Source organism: Anopheles aquasalis, chromosome 3 (assembly GCF_943734665.1).
Source record: "Anopheles aquasalis chromosome 3, idAnoAquaMG_Q_19, whole genome shotgun sequence".
Taxonomy (NCBI): Eukaryota; Metazoa; Arthropoda; class Insecta; order Diptera; family Culicidae; genus Anopheles; species Anopheles aquasalis.
The window spans coordinates 32,260,431-32,284,854 of record NC_064878.1 but is presented as its reverse complement, the minus strand read 5'-3'; the positions used below and the strand labels follow the sequence as shown (position 1 = coordinate 32,284,854).

Sequence of the window (24,424 nt, the reverse complement as noted above, 5' to 3'; positions counted from 1 at the left end):
CGGAAGAAAAAAAGAAAACTACACTTGGTCCACCTGCTGCTGCGCTTACTACTTATCTGTATGCACCGGGAGAGGTCCTGCACCATTTTTTCACCAATTTTCACTGATTTAAATGGTTTTTCACGCACGACGATCGGATGTTTAACGCAGCGCGATCACATGTCAAACTGTCATGCGTTAATTTAAGGATTTGAAATAATAATGTGAACCGTGCTGCTCATAAGCAACAGCAGTATCGGAAAAACTCATTTACGGCAATAACATTAAAAAGGTCGGGTATGCAATTGCCTATCAATCGGACGTCGCATTGTCTCAGAAGCAGATTAAATACGAAACAGTTAGCCTGTTGCGGATGCGCCCACTCTTGGTGGTGACGTACAACAACAGGTAAAGTCTCTGACCGCGGTTTAACCCTCCCTGCTACCATCACTTCGGACAACGATGAACGCGACGCGTTGTCCTTTGCCGCGGCGGTTGCGTTGCATTGTCAGCGAGGGAATGCACGTTGTGAGTGTTCCCCCTGGATCACGTTTCGTTAAAAGTACGGTCATTTCTATGTGTTATGTTTGTAAGCAAAGGTTTCTTTCTCCAATAATCGAACACTTCTCTTTGATGGTTTTCCGGCGACTGCCCTTTATTTCTCTTACTTCAGTTTCCACGGTTCTCTCCGGCCGAGCTCTCTCTCGCCGCCGTCTCTTGTCGCGGCAGGTATCCTCGACGCTCAGGGTTCACCCATTCTCCCGATGACCAGCCATATGGCACCGGAAGCAGCGTGGCGGCGTTCGGTCGCTCAGAAGCCTGTGGGTGTTGATGGTGTACGTCATCATCACCCTTTCGTCATCCACCTGGCGAACGTAACGCGACGGCATTCTGACCACCGCATTCTTATGACCGCTCTCCATTGTGTAGATGTTGACTGCCATCCGTACTTCCTCTTCCGCCTTCACGTTGAGGTGCTGCCGAATGCTCCGTTCGTCATCTGCTGCAGTTTCCTCCGGATCCAGGTACATAACCGCGACTGTCGAGTAATCCTTATTTTGGCCAGTCCCTACTTCTGCCATTGAATTCTGGCGGGCTCAACATCGGGTGCGTTGCTTCCCTAATCGCGGACGTCATGCGGACAAGGATCTGACCCACAGAATCTGCCGAGGTAGCTGCGCCTGAACCTCAGCTCTACCCTCTTCAGCCATTCGTCTCTCTTCGGCTAACTGTCTTTTGAGCTCCAGCGTCTCTTGGTGTGAGCTGGCAATTTAAGTTTTTAGCTCGTTCACAACCTCCCACAGATCAGCCTTCATGTGGACGGCGTTCATCAGTTCGTACATGACTGGAACGACTTCGGACCCGAAATCAAAACGGTCCAACGACACACCTGCGCCGAGCAAGAAATTCCGATGCTCAGCGGACAAACGAACGGAGGGGCTGTAACCGATACAGCTGTAATTGATCGGCTTGTTCTCAGCTCGCAAACCCACAGGTAAATCCCACTCTATGTTAGCGGGTGTAGTCTGAGGGTGCAAGAGGTCCTGTAGTATCAACTGTGCGTAGACGCCTAGACAGGGATAGGAGCTGTACGTCCCTAAGTTTTCCATTATCGCTCCGAAGTACCCCGGAATCTCGTAAGTTTCCGCTTCCCCATGAGTTACCTGGCCGGTACAAGGCTTAGCCATAGCGAAATGTACGTCACGTCCAGATGGAATCTTCGTGTTACCAAATCCGGAGAGGAAGAGCACAAACGACTTCGGCACCTTGAAATCAAATTCGTTTACTTGTGTAACGAACATGTTTTCCTCGGGGTTGATTTTACCTCCACTTAGTGCGTGCAGCTTCAGAAGACGAGCATAGCTGAGAGTACCCATGTAATAATCATGAGCACATTTTGGCACAGATTTCATGTACGAAGGGTTCGTCGCACAGATCTGATTGTATGTCTCGTCCTGGATAGCTGGCAGTAGGGTGGCCCCAGAGTAGATTTTTTCTCGGGTTGCCGAGGCCTGAACGGGTCGTTAGACAGTTCGGTCGATGTCTTGGAAAGGTACTGGCCTTGCGGCACTTTTCCAGGGGGGTTTGGATTTCTGAGGGGATATCCTACGTTCGTCTTTGGAATCCCAGGCTTTCTGAAACCCTTCTTTCCTTCCGGTTTTGCCCACGAAGAGGTGTTGCGCTTCGGAGCCGACGTTACTTCTTTCTCTGCTTGCTCTTGTTCCCACTTCTTGAACATTTCGAGCATCTTTGGATCCATCCTAGGCGTGCGCTTGCTGGCGACTTTTATCTTAGGTAGGTCCCAAACGATTGATGTACGAGTGGTGTGAAATAATTTCCGAAGGGGGTTAAAGGTATTGGAAGAGGGTTTTAGTGGGTAAAAATCCCAAACTACCGAAGGGAACTCTCACATTCCCCGACGTGCCTATGAAGGTAGCGCTGGTACTCTTGTCCTTCTTGGTACACTGTTTCTTCTTTTGGCGACGCTGAAGCTGGCTCAACTGTTCCTCTATTTCGTCCTTCTTGCGCACTCGCATCCTCGCTTCTGCGCGCGTTTGTTTACCATTCTTCCATCCTTAGCAACCGCTTGCTGTGGATCAAGCGCCCGTGCGCTTGGCTCGCGAGAGTGTGTGCGCGTGTTATCGAGCGACAGCGTCCGTACGCTGCGCTCGAGATAAATAAGTCCAGTTATTTCGGTGGTTTGCTTTGGAGCAAACGCTGTGCGCTTTGGCTTTGGCGCTCGCTCGCGTTGAGCCTGTGGCGTTGCTTGCTGGTTTCGGTGACTCTGGTGGCGACAGCGATGAAGGAGCAAATGCTGGATTCCACGTGGATGTAACCTTGACTCTCAGGTGCCGGATAGTCCCATCCTTGTTCGGCCGAGTACCATTTTGCCGCGGGTTGATGTCATGGTTGAGCATTAGGCCACTGGTTTCCGTTGTAGCACCCCTGGGTTATGGATGGTAGCTCCTGCCTTTGATGTTGTGGCCATTGCTGGTGTCCACCGTTTCGGTTACCCCTTCTCTGGTGTACAAGTGGTGCATCAGTGCCAGCACCTTCAGATTTTTGTCAATTAGCCCGGTGACGAAGTGGTGTTTGATGTTTTGGCACGCATACTCCTGAAGGGCCTCATTTTCAGGGGCGTATGCCTTGACGCACTCCACTCCATTTTTCGGGCACGGTCCTTATAGTGGCGGAACGATTCCCCTGATCGTTGCCCGAGCGTCTCCGTTTGGTGAAAGATGGCCTCAACCCTTAGCTTCACACCAAACTCTTCGCGGAGGAGATCCCTCATCTATTTCCATGTTGCGGCCTTGATGCGGTGATAGTACGATACTGCTCGTCCTCGTAGTTTCGCTAGCACGATGTCGACGGTTTCTTCTGGGTCGAGCTCGTAGCGCTACTAGGCTCTGTCCACTTGGTGGATGAAGAGCTCCAGCTCGTCGGAGGTTCCGCTGAATTCCGGGATGAGCGTCATCACCTTCTCGATAGGTGACATGTTGAGTTCTGCCTTTCCGTGGAGTGTGTGAACCGGCCTTGGTTCTGCCGCCTTTGTTGGTCTTGGCAGCTGCTGGAGTTCTGTTGCTTTGGTCGTATGGGCTGGTACCGGTGGATGTGTCGGTTCGGCTGGTGCGGGTTTTGTCTGGCTAGGAGTGGGTTTCTGCTGGCTCCGTAATTCCATGGAGTCCTCTTTTCTTATTGCCTATGGTTTGGAACAGTTATTTTGATTTTTTTCTTCTTTCCCTTAATATTATTTTAATAGAGGAGAGTAATTTTTTTTCCTCTTTATCTCTTTTTTTCCTCTTATTTTTATTTGTTGTATCATTCTACGTGTATCTGCTACGTGCAGGCATTGGCTTCTTTATGGGATGTGAGGCCTTCAGTTTCGTCGCCAACTCCTGTACTTGGTCGATTTCTACTTTTGATCCCCCCCCCCCCCCCCTTGTCGCACACTTCTTTTCATTGCTTCTCCCAGGCTCTCATCCTGCCTGATTATCGGAATTACCTATGAAGGGGCCACGGGAGCTTGAATTGTCGGGTTGGCAGTGTTTGGAGTGCTGGGAGGGCTTGGTGCCTTCGTCCTTTTTTGGTGGGTGGCCGCCTGGAGGTTTCGGGCGAAGGCCGCTCGAATCTCCTCTCGGCGGGTCTCCAGCTGCCGAAGTCTGTGTTCGTAGGTTGGTGTTATGCGGCTCTGTCGCTCGAGAGCCTCATTCCCTCTTAAGGTGTCTGGGGTCTTTGGTGTTACCTGACCGAAACCGAGCTCAGATCCCGCCGCTGTCACCAGAAAATGCAGTGCCTCGGATCGAGCAGTCCGCGGGTATTGGCGTCCAGACACCTTTATTCACTAATTTTGTTCCACAGCGATGGTGAGTTAGGCCGAGGGGTGGAGAAGAAGGGGGAGGGGAGTCTTCGTTCAGGCAGATTCATGGCGATTCTAAAATTTTATCTGCCGCCTTCGCTTGGTCGTTTAACGCTGCCGACGCCATCGCTGCGCTAATTGATTTCAGCGCCTAGGTGCCGCTTTTCTGCTAGAAGCGTCGATGGCTTGTGGTCGCCTGGGGCCATGCCTGAAAGCAGACTAGTTAATCTTTGATTTTCCGACAGCTAGAACCGCTTTCTTTATGGTTTCGTTTTTGTCATTCGCTTCTGAAGAATTGCACTTTGCGATCGCACTGTACACAAACTTGGCCTTGCTACCCAGGCCCACGACTACTGAGTCAAATTGGTGCCTGTCCATCGCGGCCGCACTTAGCTTTCTTCCACTGTAATGCATACAGAACGTTGCCTCTAGGCAAATGGACCACGTATCGACGTCTTCCAGGTCGAAGTTCGGTTGTGAAAACTTCCCGATCATCACACTATCCTCTTCCATGCTGGAGGCAACGATTTGCTCGTGCTGCCTGCATTCCTCGACCTCGTGCGCCGCTGGCTTGACACTTTCCTTGCTCATTTCTGTAAGAACTTCCGTAATTTCTATTCCGTAACTTCTTTATTCGATTCCACCTTCACAACCGCTTTACTTCACGGTTCGCTTTCGGCTCCCCGATCGCTCCCGCCGCTGGCGATCACTCAGCCTCCCTCCGCGCTCACCGTGATTCGCGCTCCGTCGCTCTCTCCCGCATTCTCCGTCGGACACCACTTCTCTTACATTTCCTAGGCACCACCACTCCACACGGTCTTTCCTTACTCACAGACGACCCGGCTGTGCCCAGGGCTTCAACATATCCGCCGATGTGGTGGTGCTCCGCGGGCCCTCCGTATCGTCCCCTATCTTCTGCACCTCGTATACTGGCTGTTTATTCACGAAGCTTCGAGTATCGTAAACTCGTCCGTAATCGTAATAGTTTCGCGCAGATATCGGATAATGTCGTCGTCGAATTATTGCTCGTCTCGCGCACAGAGATATTTTTCCGTTGAGCGATAAGAGAGATAAGAGAGAGATCCCGTCTCGTGTGCGGGTTTTTATCCGTTTTTCTAGGTTGAGTGCCGGCCACTCAACTGGAGTGACAGCCCAGGAGACCATCGTGACTACAAGTCGTCAGCACAGAGCGGCATCCTAATCCTGCAGCACACGTCCGTGCTGCACCACTGGCTACCATCCCATCGCCATAGGCATCATTGACTATGCTGATCCGTGTCGCGTACCTGGTGAAACATTTCGGTGATATCAGCAGCTATCGCGATCCTATACTCACGGAACCTCTGGAGGACTACTGCGAGTGGCGCCAGGAGGTCCGGCCCGGCCAGCAGGTTTGCATTTAGAACAGGTTCCGTTAGCTTCGGCCGCGGCATCCCAGACCACCTGGTTATTCACGAAACGTCGAAATTCCGTAAAATCGTCCGTCTGATTTATTTCGGTAATGATTTCGCACAAAACGTCGAATTACGTCGTCGTCGAATTACTTGATCGTCGCGCACGCGGATAGAAAATATTAACAGCTGAGCGGTATCACTGATAAGAGAGCGATCCCCTCCCACGTGCGGGTTTTCCCTTTTCCCTTTTCTCTCAGTTCAGTGCCGGCCACTCAACTGGAGTGACGGCCCAGGAGACCACCGTGACTACAAGCGTCATCCTAATCCTGCAGCACGCGTCCGTGCTGCACCACCACCGTAGCCTTTCCCGGCTTGTTCGGATTCCAGACTGGGAAGAGAGGGAGATATCATTTTCGAGGATGTGCTTCGGTCTTTTCCGCCGCCGTTAGCTTCCGAATGTAGCCTTTGGAAACATAATCATTCATGACCCGATTCATGGCTTCCCGTAACGAAAAATCACGTCGCATTCGTCTTTCCAGCCAATCGAGGCGTCTCAGGGCCATAGAGCGGTTGGAGGGTAGCTTCATGTCGCTACGGCACCATAGCAATCCAGTCTCGTACCTGCCATCCACGAGGTGGGTGTTAACAGCCAATTGTGCTATGGCCTTTTCGTCGTCCTTAGACCGCAGCTCTCGTGACGGCGTGGTGGCGTCCAGAATGAAACAGCCCCTCATCGCCACGTCGATACGTCGTTCTACGTCATGACATGGACACAGTAGTGCGTGGTGTCCTATGATGTTAAATCTGGCTCCGTTGTCGCATTGTGGTCCGTATACCACGGATACCACCCAGCCAACTCGTGTCTTGGTGGCGATGGTCCGCATCGACGAGAGGTGGTGGTGCTCCTCCTTGCCCATTCCTGATATCGTCAGGTCCATCTCCACCGAATGAGGTTCCTCTCTAGTCTGGCCACCGGTCCACGACAAACAGAGGGATTTGGTAGATCCGATAAGGCCCAGCTCGTCCACCAGCCTGTGATCCATTAGGGTGACCGATTATCCTTCACACACCGATTATCTAACACAAGAAGGTTCAGACCTCCTCTATTGCGTGGCTGCGCAAGTTGCTGGAGTGGGACACGGATTCCTCCAGTCCCGTTCCAAAGTACCGCTCCAATGATGCTAGTGACCTTTGCTATGTCCTTTGCTCGGGCGCTGCATGCCGACGCAACATACCATAACTTCGGCAACAGGAACGTGTTGAGTAGAAGTACTTTCTGGTGAAGGTTTAGGTCCCTTAATCGGTGGAGCCAAACCAGCTGTCGGAACTTTTGAATGACCACATCCCAATTGCTGGTCATAGCCTCGCGCACGTTGTTGCTGAACAATATGCCAAGGAGTCGAAGGCGCTCTTCCGTGCGAAGCCATGGGACACGTATCTTCGTTGCTTCTGTCACAGGTCCAATGTCGATGGCAACCGTCTTATTAACATTCAGTAGACGGAGCAGTCCAATTAGCTGTTGGCTGAATCCCATCGTGGACATCGTGCTCGACAGGAAATCTCTATTGACCCGATCGAAAGCCTGTGAAAGGTCGAAAGACATCAGCTTGCCACTATGTCTCTTCATTTTCAAGACGATGATCTTCTCCTTTACTGAGAGAACAGCACGAAAGATATTTTCTGGTTTGTTGCTGCATTTCTGGGTTGGCGATATGACATGCCACTTGTCTACGATACCCTGTAGTCTATGTTTCAGCACTCTGGAAAGTAATTTGTATTTAGGAGGGAGATTGGGCGGTAGGACGACAAGGTGCTTCTCATCCCTTTTTTTACCCACTAGAACTACTACTCCGTCAACAACGCTCTCGGGGATCGTTCCGCTTCTGGCCTCACTGAGTATGAGTATGAGTTCCCGCCAGATAACGTGCAGTGTCTTGCGGTAGAATTCGATTGGTACACCATCCGGCCATGGCGACTTGCGGGGTGATGATTTTTGAATCGCCTGTAGCACCTCTTCATACGTAATTTCCTGCATGCTGCTGTTGTTCGCTTCACAGTCCAGAGGGAGATTACCCGGTCATAGGTAAAAGACTCATCTGGGACACTTGCTTCGGCGGAGTACAGTTTCTTGTTGTTTGCGTGTATGTGATCTATCACTACCTTCGGTTCATGTATCTTCTCACCGTTATCACACTTTAGATTATGGATCACATTGCTTCTGTCTTTCTGCTTTTTTCTCCATGGACTCTGGTTTCGTTAATTCGGCAGAATTCTTCGGAGAACCGTCGTTGCAGACGGAGCATTTCTGCTTTTATTCGGTTGATGTTGGCCAACTCGTTAGCATCAACCAGGTAGTGCTCGTATTTGTTCTTCAGCTGCGTGTATAGAATGTTGTGGAGCGTTTGAAACAGACGGTATTTTTGATTATCTTCCAACGGAAGAATGATTTGATTCGTGGTTTGGTAAAATGAATCCACCAATCCATCCATGATTTTTGATATTTTTTCTGCCGTGTCCGTGTGCTATCGCCGTGCCTCTTTTTGTATGGTCCACGTTCGTTTCTATGTTGTAACCAGGCAGCTGCATCTTGTCATCATATACCTCTTGCATAAAAACTATATCGCCATCTACTCTCCTCAAGAAAGACCGCAGAGCTTCTATCTTGTTAGCATTTGAAATAGTATTAATGTTGACCGATACGATCGTTATGGATTTGAGCGAGCTATCCATCACGACGACGTTAACACCTCTTCTCTACGCTTCGCGTCGGATCGCTGTCGGTAGGAGTATCATCCGTTTTTCTCTTACCTGTGTACGCATTCGTGGGAGGAGAGCAGAGGGGTTGGCTGGTCGCAAGGCGCATCACGTCTAGCGGCATCTCATCTTCGGAGTCTGAGTGAGATGCAGTCGAGCAGTTTTGCACCTCAGCTGTTTTCGTCGTATCTCTCGGCGCATGTATGGATGCGACCGGTGCAACGCTTGGTTTTGGTGTAGCCGTTGTCTGCGTCGCCGCTCTCGAAGGTGTTGTTGATGCAGCTGGCTCTACTCTTAACGATGATGCAGTCGTGTCTCGCAGTGCTGGTGTTGACACGATCGGTGCCGCTTCTTCGTTTCCTGCTTTTGCTGGCACGACCGAAACTTGCGCAGGATTTCCCCGCGTTCGATTTTCGGAAAATCCACCTTTACGGTGCTCCTGACACCGGCACTTGCTTTGAATTTTCTTTTTTTCTTTTGCGCTCTCTGCTATTTCACTGATACACGTCCGATAGCGATGAGTCTCGGAGGGGAACTACTAACCGTATCGACTCCATCCCATCTTTGTTTCCTTTTCACTTTCACTTCATTTGCTGTGGGCCCATAACCTGTTAGAAACGCAGGTGGAAGAAAGGAAAAAACAAGGGAACACACTTTTGGGCTTTACGTAACACGTTTTAGCAACTGTGGGTGTACCACTCGGTTGCCTTTTTTTTATGAAGAACAAGACTGTTGTTTCTGCCATCCGCTGCAGCAGTAGATCCTGCATTACAGTTGGCCCTTTCGTGGCCTACCTCCCAGCACTTGAAACATTGCTTAGGCTTCTCGTCAACCTTTAGGGTGCAATCATTCCAACCGATCCTTACTGTGCCCGCGTCTAGTAGCCTTTGCGCTTCCCAAGCGTTCAGTACAATTTCCCCCATCACCGTGTTCTGGTGGAAACGCCTCAGAACGCCTGGAAACCGTAAAGGGTTGGTTTTTCTTTTAGCTGAAATTCACTACTCAAAGCATCTCCCAGATACTCCTGGACCATCTCTTTGTAATCAGAGCTTTTAGCGTCCGCACGTAGCTGTAGCAGCATGAGTTCCAGCGCGTTACACTTGTGCCACAGCTGCCTTGGAACTTCATTCGGGTTAGGCCTTGAGGCGACAGGTTTTCGCCTGCGCCCGTGCCCAGTCACCAAAGTGAAGCCTTCCTCGTGCACTGTGGCCGCTTCCACGTTTGGCGCCTACTCCCTTGCGCTCTCGCTTGGTTGGCGCATCACTAGCCTCATCAGGGAAGGAGCCTTTAGAGCTGTTCGCGCGCGGATGGCGTTGGTTTTTTCCGCGTGTCTCACTTTTCACTTTGTCCCCATCACGTCGGGATCACCAATTTAGCAACTGTGGGTGTACCACTCTCGCCCCAATAGTGGTGCTGCTGGTACGGCTACTACGTATAGGTTGAGCCGATGTGAGGTCACATGCTGGCATTTACGGGTAGCCGTCCCAAGCACGGAAGGCTATGGCCCGTGTAGCTTGAGAATTTTCTGTCCACCGGGAGCAAATGGAATTGCCGTTTGGTGTTTCTGAGCTCTGGTGCTCGCCAATTATGCTGCAGGGGACCCCGGTGTCCAATTCCATGCTTATGGCTTGGCCGTCGATCAGAACAATCAGTTTCTTTGCGCTGCTTGAGGGAATGTTGCGCACAATTTGGACGAAGTCGATTTCGTCGCTCGGTTTGTCCAGTGTGCGTGGTTTAGCATTAGTTTTGTCACGGGATCGACAAACTTTGGCGATGTGACCCTTCTTACCACATCGGTTGCACGTCGTATCACGAAAGCGGCAATCACTCCGATAATGTTTTCGTTCGCTTTTCGTATGTGACTGTGCGCGCTCCGCGGATTTTCGTGTTTTCTTTGTGCTCGGATTTTCGTAGCCGAGTTTGTTCGTACCTTCCACTGTTGGTGTATCGCCGTAGATTTTCTTTTTTTGTAGTTCGGGCTGCTTCCAACGTATTTGCAATATCCTATGCCTGTTGAAACGTGTTCGGCTTCTTCTGTATGATCGCGTCGCACATGTCTCGCGCTTCTAATCCATGCAACAATTGTTCGATAAGCATGCGGTCTAGGAATTCACCGTACTCACAATATGCGGCGCCTCGTTTTAGGCGCAGTGCAAATTGGGCGATGGTTTCCCCCTTCTGTTGGGTAATTAAGGTCCGGAATTTGACGCTTTCTACGTATTTGTTAGTGGCCCGATCGAAATGTGCTACGAGACTGTTCTTGATTTCGTGGAACTGCAGCTCTTCCGGATCGCGTGGAGTAATGAGGAATTTCAGAGCGGTGTTGAGCTCGACTCCCATATACACTCTCGCGTACTGACCGTGTTGTTCCTTGGGAATTCAACTCAAGTCGAGAGCCCATTCCATCGTCTCGAAAAAATCTGCCACAGCTTCTTCTTTCTTGCTGTCGAACTATGGCATTGAAAATTTAGGTACTGGTGGCTCGCGATTCTCCGGCTTTGTTCGCACTCGTGATGAAGCCGAAGTAATTGCCTTTGCGAGCATCGCTCCGATCGTCTCCAAAAGTTCTTTGTTTTCAGCCATCGTTATGATTCTCACTGTAGGGTCGTACTTTTGTTGAATTACACTGCTGGATCGCACTTTTTGTTGGATCCTCACTTCTTACACCAAAATGTAGTGTATTTTACTTACTGCTAACAAAATAGCGTATTTATTCGTTGATGATTGGAATTGAATTGACTTCAACTGATTCGCTCGCACATACTAAGGCGCACACCCGTTCCGCGTTCACACATACATAACAGTAAAGATAACTTGAAAGTAAAGGCAACGTGAACTTCAACAACGACTTCACTGAGTACGAGATAAAATTCAGAAGAATCGTACAAATCGCCCTTGCATCAACAGCCTTGTGGGGGAGCATGACGCAACACCACACGCCTTCAGAGAACGCTTCTTCGCACCCATGAAACATCTAACGGAATGTCAGCTACAAACGAGAAGATGCCGTGCACGATTAATCTAAATTCAAGGTATGTATATTGTTGATTTCACAGCTGAGACCATTTTAAATGTACATTTGTTTATAATATTTCAAGAAATTTACATTTGTATTTTTATTTTTGTTTTCACAGAATTAATCAAAACGAAACGGAGCCCAAATTCTTCGTCGCCTTCACGAAACCCCTAAAGGATGGCAGAGTGTTTTCGACCAGCTTCTTCAATGGGAATCTGCTGTACGCAGGAATTGTATATACTGTTCGAAGGAATTCATAGCATGTTGTATATTCTATGAATAATATTAGGAAATATGATGAATTAGGATAATTCATAGGATAATAGTGCAGGGAATTGAATGAAGAGCATTGGTAAGCTTATATCCTTAAACCATTTCTCAGCTTGATCACTTCAATGATCCACCACAACCTTTGCGATAAGAAAACCATGCTGTGCTGCCATAACTTGCCACAAAATGTTACGAAAGACTACAATTGAATTTGGAAAAACCAGAACACAACGTTCTACAGAAACATCATCATCAAGAGTTATCCGACAACGTTCTACAGAAATATTATCATCTCCGACAATGTTATTCAGCATCGGACAACCTCGGATCTGACGCTTGGACAGCTCTGACGCACAGATTGAGAGCACAAAAGAGCTGTAAAGTACAATGGATCTTTGCAACGAAAAGAGAAGAACGCACTATTGCAACCGATCATCCAGCGAACTGAACTCCAATCACTCACCGAGCAACCGTACTATGAAGCTGAAGAAAACACAACATCACAGCGAAACCACATAAAAGCAGAAACAAAGGAAACATTAATAACCTGCACATGTTCCTGTAACCGCCACTTACCAGTTTAGTAGATTAAGAATTTAGCTAAGCAGTGTGCAACAGTGTGCGGATAGCGCTAATAGTAAAATTCGATCAGATACTAATTGAAATCACTGATCGAAAGAATTCGGATCGAAATGAAAGCTACTGTGGAGAAATGGAAGAAAAAGTATCAGTTCGATTGCAGTCTTACCGTCATAGTGTCAGAAGTCAAGCCGCTTAACGATAATACAACAATTCTACCACAGTTGAGCAACGAGGAATGATGAATTATCGCTTAGTCACTTTTGAGTAACAACAAAAAACCATCTCGAATTAGAGCATTTGCGCAACGCTATACAGCAAATGAAATTGGTTGAAAGCTTCAACAACAGAAAGGGATACATCAACTTCAATGTGGAATATCTAGATTCGTGCCGGCGCTTCTCTGGTTTTCGTGGCAATGGTTGGTGGTGATAACATTGATGGTGATTAACGCTGACAATGCGGTTTAGTATGGATATAGAGCAACCAAAAGCTATGAAAAGTATGTACGGATGAGGGAATAGGCATGAAATGTACAAGTTTTAGTTAAGCAGAAACAATAGGAGCCAGGATGTCTTCCAAAACGAAATAGAATGGTTGAAGTGAAGCTGCAGAATGAAAAAATGCAATACCAGATATCAAATGATCAGGTAAAATATGCGAATAGGTTAGATAGCTAGAACGCGATGGACAGGGCCCGATACAAGAACGTTGAGATTTAGTGGAAAGAAATGCTTCGAAGTAGAATGAAAGGAACTGATTGAATAGGAGATGACGAATGAATTAGAAATTTATTCTGGTATCCTAGTTGTAAGTGAATGAATTATGTTTTATGTATTGAATATGGTAGCATCTTGACAAACCTTTGAATAATGCAAAACTGAATGGTGGGCTCCAGCTTTAAAAAAAAATCTTGCGTTTATGCTCTGTGTGAACATCGATATTATTATAACGGGGTTTGGATACGTTTAGGTACTATCAGGGTATGTAGTTCTCTCGTCGTTCTGCTGAAATTTCCATGATCATACAATGAGTCATGTTCGTTTAGGATTATTTCGAGCACGAATGGATAGTATATTTCGATTATTGTATTTTTTTTGTAATTTTGATTGTTTGAAACCAATGATGTACCATGAAAAACAAAACTGTTAAATAATTATTGTTGAAAATATCACTTCATGGTGTCGAATGATTGGTCTTACTCCTCCGAAACTGTTGAATGGATTTTGATGAAAAGTGAGTATAGATTTGAAGGAGCGGTTGGATACATTTGAATAGAATCGGGGTAAGTATGCCATGGTGATAGAATATTCTCAGCACCAAGCAAATTTCTATTAATTGACAACTCGCATTTCTAGTTTATTGGTTCAACTTGATCGTCAAACAGCATTTAGGATGGCCAGCTTTAATCATAGTTTTTCGAATGGTTGAGATAGCTTACCCATGGTTACGATATGGGTATGGGTGAAGGAAGTGACCGATTTTTCCGAAATTAACTAGACTGTTTGCGCGTAGGTTTCCGTTACCGTTCCAAACTAACAAAACCCTTTTTATTTCCGCTTCTTCTGTCCATTCGTCCAGTCATCCTTTCAGCCGGTTTAAAACACACATCCCAGAACATAAGTATGATTTCGAAAACCCCCTACCATGACAATTAATCCCATCACCATAATAATAGAACTCACCACCTATTTAAATTTCCAACAATCATGTAACTCCTCTAAGTCACTGATATCGATGAATATCGAGTAAATTGAAAATACCGCAGATAGATAATTTACTTCTAGATCATTCCTTGGACCAAAAGAGTAAATTGTACTCAGTTTGGTAGCCTTAGGTGTCGTCCTACCAAGTTTTGAACGCAAGACCGAATTGCAGTATGCTCGTTGAATGTTTCTCGTTGAATTTCTTTACTGGGGATCACCTGTTCGTAAACGCTACATCAATTCGTGTAACAGTAACCGGTCGTTGTGACAAAAATAACAATAATGGATACTAATTAGAAATGTAAACGTTGTGTTGTAATTATAACTAATTATAAATTCAAATTTTGCAAACGTGCAACTGTTTATTCGTTTTCCGAAGTTCTGTACTCGTTTCTCAAAGGCTTTCTACACGTATCACCCAAGTTTTCCTAACGTTCCACCAAGATTTAACATGGTGCGCCTTCGCACGCTTCTCTAAGACCCCTCAGCCGGCAGCACCGGCAGGACATTGGCCTCCAGTGGACGCTCGATCCAGGTGTGCTTATTGCACTCATACACAGCCGGGATCGAGCGTCATCATCGGCTGCCGGCAGCGCTCCCAGCTGACGATGGATGAATCACTTTTTTGTGACAATCATGGTGATCGAAAATTGCTTATCTACACAGCGTTTAATGATGCGCACAAAACATCGGCAACTTCATGCACGATCATCATGTAGATAAAATGCAGAATACAGAATAATACCTTTCACTAAATTGTAGATTGTAAGCTTGCAATTTGTCTTATTTTTGAATTAATTATTCCTTTAATTCGACAATAAATGCCGCCATTAGTTTAGCGATTAAAATTTTTGCAAAGATTCATCACGAATTCATCAAGATTCTAACGGAGTACAGTGCTATTTAATCGTTGGTTTTTGTAGCAAGCTGGCCCATGAATGTACGTAATATATAAGTTTTAAGCGCATAACACAGCCGTTAGTGAGTACATTTTATTTTACTGTCAAAATGAGCGAGTAAACGACCCTTCGCAATCCTCTTATGACATGGCATGACTTCTTCTGGCTCTGGCTAGCAGCAACGACCGCCGCAATGTTCGGTAGTTACCTTCAACGTGCACTTAACATACAAATGCTGGCTGGGCAACCAATTCCGACCCACCATCGATATTCGAACATCCTGCGCAGAATAATGCATTGGTATTGATACCGCCGAATGCTGATGCCGATTTTGTGCTGCTATATAGGGGTTCCTTTCTGATTGCTTTATGCGTAAGCAAGGAAAAGCAATAAATGACCAATGCCATTATCATGTGCCATTATCACTTTAACACTTTCATTCCTTGTGATCTCGAGATGACTGATACCCCGATGTTTTGTGACGATGGTTGCGATAACTTTGGTATATGATAACATTTTAAGTTAAAAAGAGAGACTTATTCGTCCCTTCCTCAGCTGTCGACAAGGCATGGGACTCATGCGTCCTTCCTTGCGGGCATACTCGAAGATCGTACTGTGTTTTTCTTGCAGTTTCGTTCGTTTTTTCATCTGTAGCCATTATATTCTTCGCTGTTTAAATGCATTAACCCTCGTACAGAAAGATAGGTCTGGCCAAATCTCTTTGCATTTAACTGTATTTAAATGGGCGTATGTGGTGTATTCCAAGAACTTTTTTTAGCTGCCAGTCACACATAATTAATTTCCCTCTTTTCCATAAGTACTACGCAAAAGTGTTGAACTATATAGCCGGGGATACTCTAGTATAAACTCAGAGTATATTGCCAAAAAGATTATGCTTATGTCAAAAAGATTAAAGGCCCGCGGAGTAAAAGCGAGCGTAAGGCCGGGGATACATGTAGCGTAGCGTTATGAAGAGTTGAATGTTCTACAATCGATAATATACAGCAAGAACATCTTAAAATATATAAAAAGATGTTCAGAAATCAACTTATTATCAACTTATCGTCGATTTATGTTTTATGTGGTTAAAAACACATGTAATTTAATGTAATTGCATGATGTAAACTTTTATGCGATTATGCCTGCAACACGAAGCGTAAACTTTTTGGCATTACATTCGGAGATTACGCTAGAGTTTACGCTTCGTCTATCCCTGGCTTATGAATAGGCAAAAAATAAACTGAAAACGTTCGAATCGTAAAAAAAACATGCAAATTATTTTGATTGATAAAACGTAAACAGTATTTGAAAGCTGATCAGTATGACGCATGAGTACTTCTGATTTATGCGCGATAACCTCTCTTACATTTATATACATCCGCGACAAGAGCAGATAAATCTACATTATCCACCCGAACTAATTTATCTTCACGATATTGTGGTAATCGAACGTTCTTCTGTATATTATCATTTACCTATTTTTAAAGGAAGCTTTCAGGACCGGTATCATCTCGAAGGGATTTAATATGCCTAACCGCCTTTTTTTTTTTTTTTAATTTTACAAGCTTAGTGGAATACTGGAATACGAACCTGGGCAAAGACACCAGGAACAGTGTGGGACTCCCACCCACTAAACCACTCGCTTGGTTCCTGTTACCTCACCTCCGCGGCTTTCCTCTTTCGAGATTACACACAGAGGAGAGGCAGTGCCAAAGCACTTACACCAAGAAACAACCGTCTAAAACGACTTCCTTGGAATGATGATCCAAACCACCTACTTCATCATTCGTAATCCCCGTTTTCCCTCCTAAATTAAGACGTTGTACCAAGGTACTCTAAAGAGAAGCTTCAGCCTAAGCCTATCCCCTCTCCCCATAGGGCCTCAAGGTCAGCGCGGGTTGCTGAGAATCCCTGATGGTCGTCCTAGGAACAATCATCATCCTGCCCTCATGGAACCAAGTTTTGGTCGTTGACAGCCTGGTGTCTTTGGAATTCCCGCCATTCCAAGCACAGTCGCGTCATGACGTGTCCCACAAACGAACTTACCCCATCAAATGCCTCCCGGTTTCCGCACATCAGAGACACGATGTTCTCCGGGCGGATCTCCTCTCCTATTATGGCTCGTGTCCTGCTCCTGGCTTCATCGAATCTGGGGCAGCGGAACACGACGTGCTCAGGGGACTCCACGACCCCCGCGCAAGCGGGGCACATTTCCGAGGAGGCTCGCCCTATACGGTGGAGATATTCCCGGAAATAACCATGTCCCGTAAGGAACTGGGTCAGGTCGTAGCTTACCTCTCACACTGCCAGCGCTCCATCGTCCTGCGCCTCGCGTCCGCGCCCTTCCACGGCCGGCGTAGCATTCCATGTCTTCCTCGACGCGGATCCCGACTGGGATCATGCCGGTTATCACGCACACGGCCGCCAGAGACACTGTACTGAAGGAGCCTGCCACCCGAACCGCAGTGAGTCGATGGACTTGATTTAGCGAGTCCAGATTTCGCTGTACCGTCAGCGCCTCAGCCCATGCTGGTCCCGCGTAGCGCAGCACGGATGATACCACACCTGCAAGCAGTCTCCTCTTACTGCTACTCAGCCCCTTAGTCCTGCCCATCATGCCCGAGAGAGCGTGAAGGGCCTTCTTTGCCTTGCTGGAGGCGTATTCTACATGGTTTTTGAAGCTAAGCTTGGAGTCAATCATCACTCCGAGATACTTGATCGCTTCCTGAGCCCGAACCACGTGACTCCCGATCTTGATCGACGCCACTTGGACTGGCTGCAGGTTGCTAACAAGGATCATCTCGGATTTGTGGAGAGCGATCTCCAGCCCCACCCCGGACATCCACGCTTCCACTGCTTCGATAGATCGCGCCGCGTTCACGGACACCTCTCATGCCTAACCGCCTGCAATGAAGCAGATGTATTTTTTAATTTTTGAACAATAATTATCATTATTACTATTATTAGAGAGACTTTTAGTCTATCGTCTACCTTTCGGTTCTTTGCGATTGTTGCGAGCGCGACCACTTGGGCTGGCGGGACAGCGCGGTGACTAGGTCACCGGCGACGCACCAACCAATCAGCTGACTCGTCAGCACCGGCGCGGCTAGCAACGAGCGCGATGCGCGGTCGTTGGCCGGCCGGAAATCTGGATTTGGGCTGGTGCGCCGGCCGGTGACAATAACAACCGATCGAACGGTCGCCGCCGCGCTGCACTGTCAGCACTTGGGGCGCGCGCGGCGCGCACAAGTAAGCAAGTAGCAATTAATTAGGTAAAAAAACGGCTAGCCGGTTCTGCCGATCCGGCAGAAAAAATTGTATAAAAGATGACAAACCCCGAAAATAAAGGCTCTCGATTTTTGGACTTCAAAGACGACTCACGATTTTTGGCTGGAAGTTCCCCCCAATCCGAAAGGTTCTTGCCGCTCGGAGTAACCGATCCGTCACGCGATCCATCGTCAGGCTCTGGGTTTCCCTCCTGACGATCTGAAAGCGTACGAATCGGTTAACCGAGATAAGGAAGAGCGCTCCCTACCGCAACCTCCACGATCAGGCTCTGGGTCTCCCTCCTGATCGTCCGAGAGAGCGCCGGGAAGCTCGCCCAAGGCAAGCTCGGTTCGCCAACGGGACGGGAGTCAGACGGAACGGTGACACGCGAGGTCACCGGCGACTTGCCGAATTCGCGCGGCAAGCCGCACCAACGCTGGTGCCGGTACAACGTACCTCGCCAGCCAGTTACAGCGATATTGAGCTAAAGCAGCGGTATCATTATCGCGATATTCATACAAACCCACACCCAGCATTGTTTGATTTCCTTTCGATGAACATCGCTGTTATTTGGTGATCAACTTCCCTAAAATCACAATCACCTAAAATTAAATTGAAACCAAAAACGTGGAAAATCCCTTCGTAAATGCTTCGTTTGTACTATTATTTCTAAAATATAAACAATTAAGAACTGTATGTCAATATTGATTCCGTGTACTTGCAATCAAATCAATGTTGCAGTTGCTTACCGCATTATTTTGGATTGAAAGATATTCAATTATGCTAGGGGTAAACAATTACGCTAAGTGTTTGCTGATCATAACTTAAAAATAAAATCCGAGAATATCCCATCGAAATAGGTTCATTGTGGCGTTCCAAAAGAACGGCAATTCCGGATCGAACATGATCGTTCGCGTTTTGGTTCTTAAAGACAACAATTTTCACTTAAACAACGATTGGTCACTATGGCAATGGTATGAAGAAGTGTAGAATCTGAAATCGCAGTATGAAATATTAAACAATAGAATCTAGTATCAGACGGAGATAGTTCTGGCAACGAACATCGAAACGGAACATCATAACACAACATGAAAAACCTCCTTCCTTCACGAATTCAATTTATGAACTTGCATCATTATTCAGCGAGAAACTGAAAATAGGATCATTCTGGAATTTTATTTTAACCAAATTGTCTTATCCAACAGTTCATTCGCTTTAGTGGCATTGTCCTGTAATTCTAGATAAAACACGCATAAGCAAGTTTTCTGGTCAAAGTCCTTTGCCGTTGTTTGTTCAAAACAACGAAATTCGCTCTGCATAAGATTCCAAGGTCAATCTGCACCACGGGTGCATTTGCGATCGCCGATTCCAGCGAAAAGGCTTTCTGTCTCGGGCTTTTGGGAATCCTCGTCTCGATGCTATCCCACAGCAGCGGTTGAACTCAAGAAATAAAACGTAAGAGTTTTTAAAGCGGAAGCAAATTGTGCCGCAAATATGTTACAGTTCTGTAATAGAAGTTGAATTCGTAAAGAAAATGCATAATTGAGGTTTTATAGCCGCGGCATTAAAATAAGCGCCAATTTTGGCGGTACGCGTTTCGTTGGGTTTCTCTCTCTCTCTCGGTCTCCGTATTTCGCTTGAAAGATATTTCGCTCACGTCAATTTCTTGCTCTGCAGACGCCGGAAAAGGACAGCAACACCGTCAAACGCGCTGAACCGTGCCTTTCGCTCGGCGAGCTCGTTTTTCGTGAAGCGATCGTCCAGGAGGCTGGTTGTGCTGTGCGTCGATTGCCGAGGACAAGCGTTGTTTTTTCCGCAAACATAATTTAGTGCAGCAAGGTGCAGTGATTTTTTTAATTGTTAAAGATTTCGCGAATCACTGCACCTCAATTTTCCTCGATTATATCTCCCAGAAATGAAAGATATTTACCGACCGGAGTGCGCAGTGTTTTCATAAGCTCCAGCCACGAGGTGGTTCTGTGAACGCGTGTATGTGACATTCCATTTCGGTGTGATGAAAAAGTGTTGGCGAAGAGGACGGGCAAAATGGACGAGAAAGAGTTCGCTGGCCTTGGGCTTTGTTCTGGAGAATATTGTGTGTGCCTAATTAGTTCGCAAATAACGGCGCAGTTATAAAATGGTGGTGTAGAAGAAAAAGTTTGTGAAGTGTGCGTGTTTGTTATCCGGTAAAACCACCGGTTGATAGTTCGCGGAATGTTTCTTTGTGGTGTGGAATTTTGTGCCGTTGGTTTTGTGAAATTCGAGAAAATATGTATGGTTCAGTGAAAAATATTGCTGGAGACATAGTTCGATCGAACATGCAGGTCAGTTTCTCGGAATTTGCTGGCGTCGCCGGAATACAGAAAAAATAGGCATTTTAACAACGTGCCAAACATGTTTTCATTTTTTAACCAGCCTGTTCCACAAACAGCCGGCAAAGTGCTGCCAGAGAATCACATCCGGGGGTTCTCTCTATCTCTCGAAGGGACCAATATTTTCGGCAATAAATGGTATAAATTGTTAGGCCAATTCGTCATGATGATGTGGTATGTTGTACGGATTTGTAATGGTTTGTAAAGTACACTTCAATAAATATTCTTTTATTTCAGTGTTGGCCGATAACGGATGAAATATTTACAACCCGATCTACATCTGCTGGAGGTACTGTGATTGATGAAATATTTCATCCACAATATGAATGTGAAGTTACAACATTTCTTCACAGTAAGACCTAAAGCGACATTTTTTTTTAAGTGGCAAATGTGTCGTCTGACGATTGGAGTAGTGTTTTGTCCTTCTTCTTGTTTCCCGGGATCATGCGGAGGAAAGGTATCTGCGCTTCCAGTGCGTGTGGAAGAAATTGTCGACAGAAGTTAATCAATGCGAGAAACATTTCAGTGTTGGGTTGCGGAAATTGCCGTATCGCAACAACACGATTGGGCATGGGACGTGCCCTTTTTGAATCTACGAAATTCCCGAGGAATGCTATTTCATGCTTCTCAAACTCTCATTTGGAAAGATTTATGGCTAATTGATGATGCTATAGGATTGGGACTGCCGGGTTGGTATCGAGGGCTCCAGGAACCCTTAATGATGTCGGTGCATCCACCAACCAACGTGGAAATCCGTTAGAAAATCGGCTCCGATGATAGCTGTGCCTACGTGCGCTTAGGCCGCGCTCTGTCGGTTGAGGCGCATGATAACGGGTACCTGCTTGGACGAGTCTTCGGCTGGGCGATGCATGGCTATGTAACTATATGTCTTTGAAATGCAGCTAATCGTGATGGAGGGTGGCTTGCCATGGGTGCATTTTGAGGCATAGCTTGATCTATCTTGCAGCGCTGACAGTTACGTCGGATTTAGATTTACAACCTACTCGAAGTCTGGGAATGTAGTTCTTTTGACGTAATTCATTCATTACTATCTGTTATCAGCGGAGCTTAACGACCACTCCGTGGAGTGCGATTTCTTTCTTGGTGAATGTTTTCAGAAACGTATCGTTAAATAGATTTTATTCTATCAACTTACGCGCTTCTAAAACAGTTGTGTTATAGCCCTATTGAAATCACACTGGCGCATCGATGGTTGGCCGCATTCGCAACTCATTTTACGCGCCAACCTTCGCGCCGGTGGCAAACCTATTTACAGTTCTCACTCACTGAATCGATCCTGCTTGGATCCCTCAACCGAACCCTTTCTAACTGCAGTTGATAGCGGTGGAAGGTTCCCACTGTCTATAAACAACACTAACTGATGATTCTGGTGACAATACGTTTCATGAGAGAGCGCAATAATTGGGCTTGTTACATGTTGCTTGTGCGGAATCAGAATCGGGCGCTTGGTTGATTCACCAACCCATTTGCAGGAACCGATTCCATCTTGTAGTCATAGCACTCCGTTGCCGTCGATGCTAGATTTAAGCTTGTATAAAGTGCTACTCTTTGGCAATGAGAAAGTGGTCTCTCGTGCGGATGCGGAACTTTGGAAATTTATTCACAGCGATTTTTTACGTCTTGGTAATTTGGTAAACTTCCCCCCTCGACGTAATACCGGAAATGACGGACCGCCAAGTATATTGCGGTAAGTTCACGTTCATAAGTCGAATATTTCTGCTGAGCCTTTTCGAACTTTTTGGAAAAATATCCCAAGGGCTGCTGCTGACCGTTTACTTTCTGGTGTAGGACGGTTCCTGCGGCGACATCGGATGCATCCGTTCACAGAGATAATTCTGCATTCGCATCAGGATGAGCCAACAGGATGGTGTCCATCAGTTGTTTCTTGCATTTTCCGAAAGCAGTCGAAAGAACTGGGTTATTGCTGCCATTTTTCTGGCAGCGGGCGTATACCTTCCGAGCTCACCTGATGACCCAGAAAAGACAGTTCGGGCTTGTCGAATTCACATTTCGCCGGATTGATTTTGAGATGATGCTCGTGCAACCTTTGAAACAGCACTCGTTGATGTTCACGATGTTCCTCCAGGGATCTGGACGCGATGATTATATCGTCGATATAGGGGAAAACAAACTCCAGGGCCCTTACTGCGTCATGTATCAACCGCTGAAAAGTTTTAGCCGCATTTCTTAACCCAAAAAGCCTGGTGGTGAATTCCCAGAGGCCAAAAGGTTACTTTATGGCCGTCTTCTCGATGTCGTCCGGATGTACCGCTACCTGATGATATGTTTTATGCAGGTCGACTTTGGAAAAGATAGACTTTCCCTGCAGCAGCACAGTAAAATCATGCAGATAAGGCAGTGTATATCTATCCGGCACTGTTACCGCATTTATTGCACGATAATTGCCGCACGGTCTCCAGTGGCCGTCGACCTTCTTCACCAAATGCAGTGGACTGGTCCAACTGGAAAATCCCGGACTGGACTGGAGTCGTGGGAGGCGTTAACGATGTTAACCCCGGAAACTTCTCGATTAATCTAGTGAAGGCGGGATGGATTGGTCGAATGTAGTCATGATCATCTGTAACGAAAGGTCTGGTGAGCCGGACGCTTGGCTACCCGTCTACCAGACAGAAATGCTCGTCGTAATCCCAAATCGATGTGGTAGAGTTCTTTACCGTAAACTGTAATTCTGGATATATTTGCAGCAAATAGTTGTTTGGTCGTGGTATCAGCGGGTAACGACTCTGGGCATTATGGAAACATCCGCGCTGGTGTCGACTAGGAAGCGGATACCACTTTTCCTATCGACGATTATGAGTCGGCTGCTGGAAGGTCTGGACGTCGGACGTTTGTTTCTTTGATTTATTGACGTCAAACATGTAGATCGACTTATAGACTATTGCTCATTAATTAAAAAGAAAGTAACAATTTTTTACCTATCAGCTATAGTACATAAAGCCCGAAAATGAATAGTAAGTATTACATCGAGATTAACTAGAGGGGGAAAAAATCATTTTTTAGGATGCCCTTGCTCATGGTTCCGTCTAAACTATGGGAATATTTATTGAAGCATTTCAATATTTTGTTGATTGGACCATTTTGTGCACAACATGTTTTATAGTTGTCGATGTGAAATAACGGTCTTATTCCTTAAGGTGCGAGAGGGGCGTAAAAATTTATCAGTTCTAAAGTATGTGAGTCGTTAATCCGGTGGGATATAACATCGATAATGAAAGCTACCATAGCAAAGTGACGACTTTTTTGAAGATTTTCTAGTCTGATTAGAAGGCACCGAGATGCATAAGAGGGCAAATGAAGGGAATTCCATCCTAATTTCCTAAGAGCGTACAACGAAAATTGCTTCTGGATTGATTCAAGTCGATCACTTTGATTAGATTGATAAGGGGCCCAGACCACACAACAAAATTCTAGAGTAGGTCTAACGAAAGTTGTATAAAGCGTTTTGGTGGTGATGAAAGTGGTAGATAAATCTTTTTAAGAAACCAAGCGTGTTGCTAACCTTATATTTAATTATGTTACCAGTCCATTTCAAGCATATTGGACGAGGCGTATCTACTAGCCCCAGCTCCTCAAACAGGTCGTGGTCGGCAAATGACGATATCGACCCTTCATCCAGAAGTGCAACAGTCTGAACGGGTTTGTTTTTCCCGTACAAGGTGATCGGTGCGTACCTCAGTGGCACGTCGCCGACCGTGAGTGTAAAGTGTAAGTGACTACTCTTGGTTTGCATAGTCCGACAGTTTCCTCGGTGCAGCCGGAGGCAATTTCGGCAAAGCTTGCCGTCCCTTA

At 46.5% G+C, this 24,424-nt stretch overlaps 2 protein-coding genes across 2 annotated transcripts; both read right to left on the bottom strand.

Moving 5' to 3' along the window:
- Positions 1 to 10,370: 10,370 nt before the first annotated feature.
- Positions 10,371 to 11,372, bottom strand: LOC126576981 (uncharacterized). Its single transcript, XM_050238324.1, has one exon. The coding sequence runs from the start codon at positions 10,822 to 10,824 to the stop codon at positions 10,489 to 10,491; it is 336 nt and encodes a 111-aa protein (XP_050094281.1). The 5' UTR covers positions 10,825 to 11,372; the 3' UTR covers positions 10,371 to 10,488.
- Positions 11,373 to 15,864: 4,492 nt separating this feature from the next.
- On the bottom strand, positions 15,865 to 17,796 carry LOC126576580 (uncharacterized). Its single transcript, XM_050237888.1, has 3 exons — positions 17,250 to 17,796; positions 17,001 to 17,182; positions 15,865 to 15,939 (listed from the first exon to the last, which is right to left on the bottom strand). Exons 1-3 carry the CDS (start codon positions 17,794 to 17,796, stop codon positions 15,865 to 15,867), a joined length of 804 nt encoding a protein of 267 aa, XP_050093845.1.
- Between the last annotated feature and the right edge of the window lie 6,628 nt (positions 17,797 to 24,424).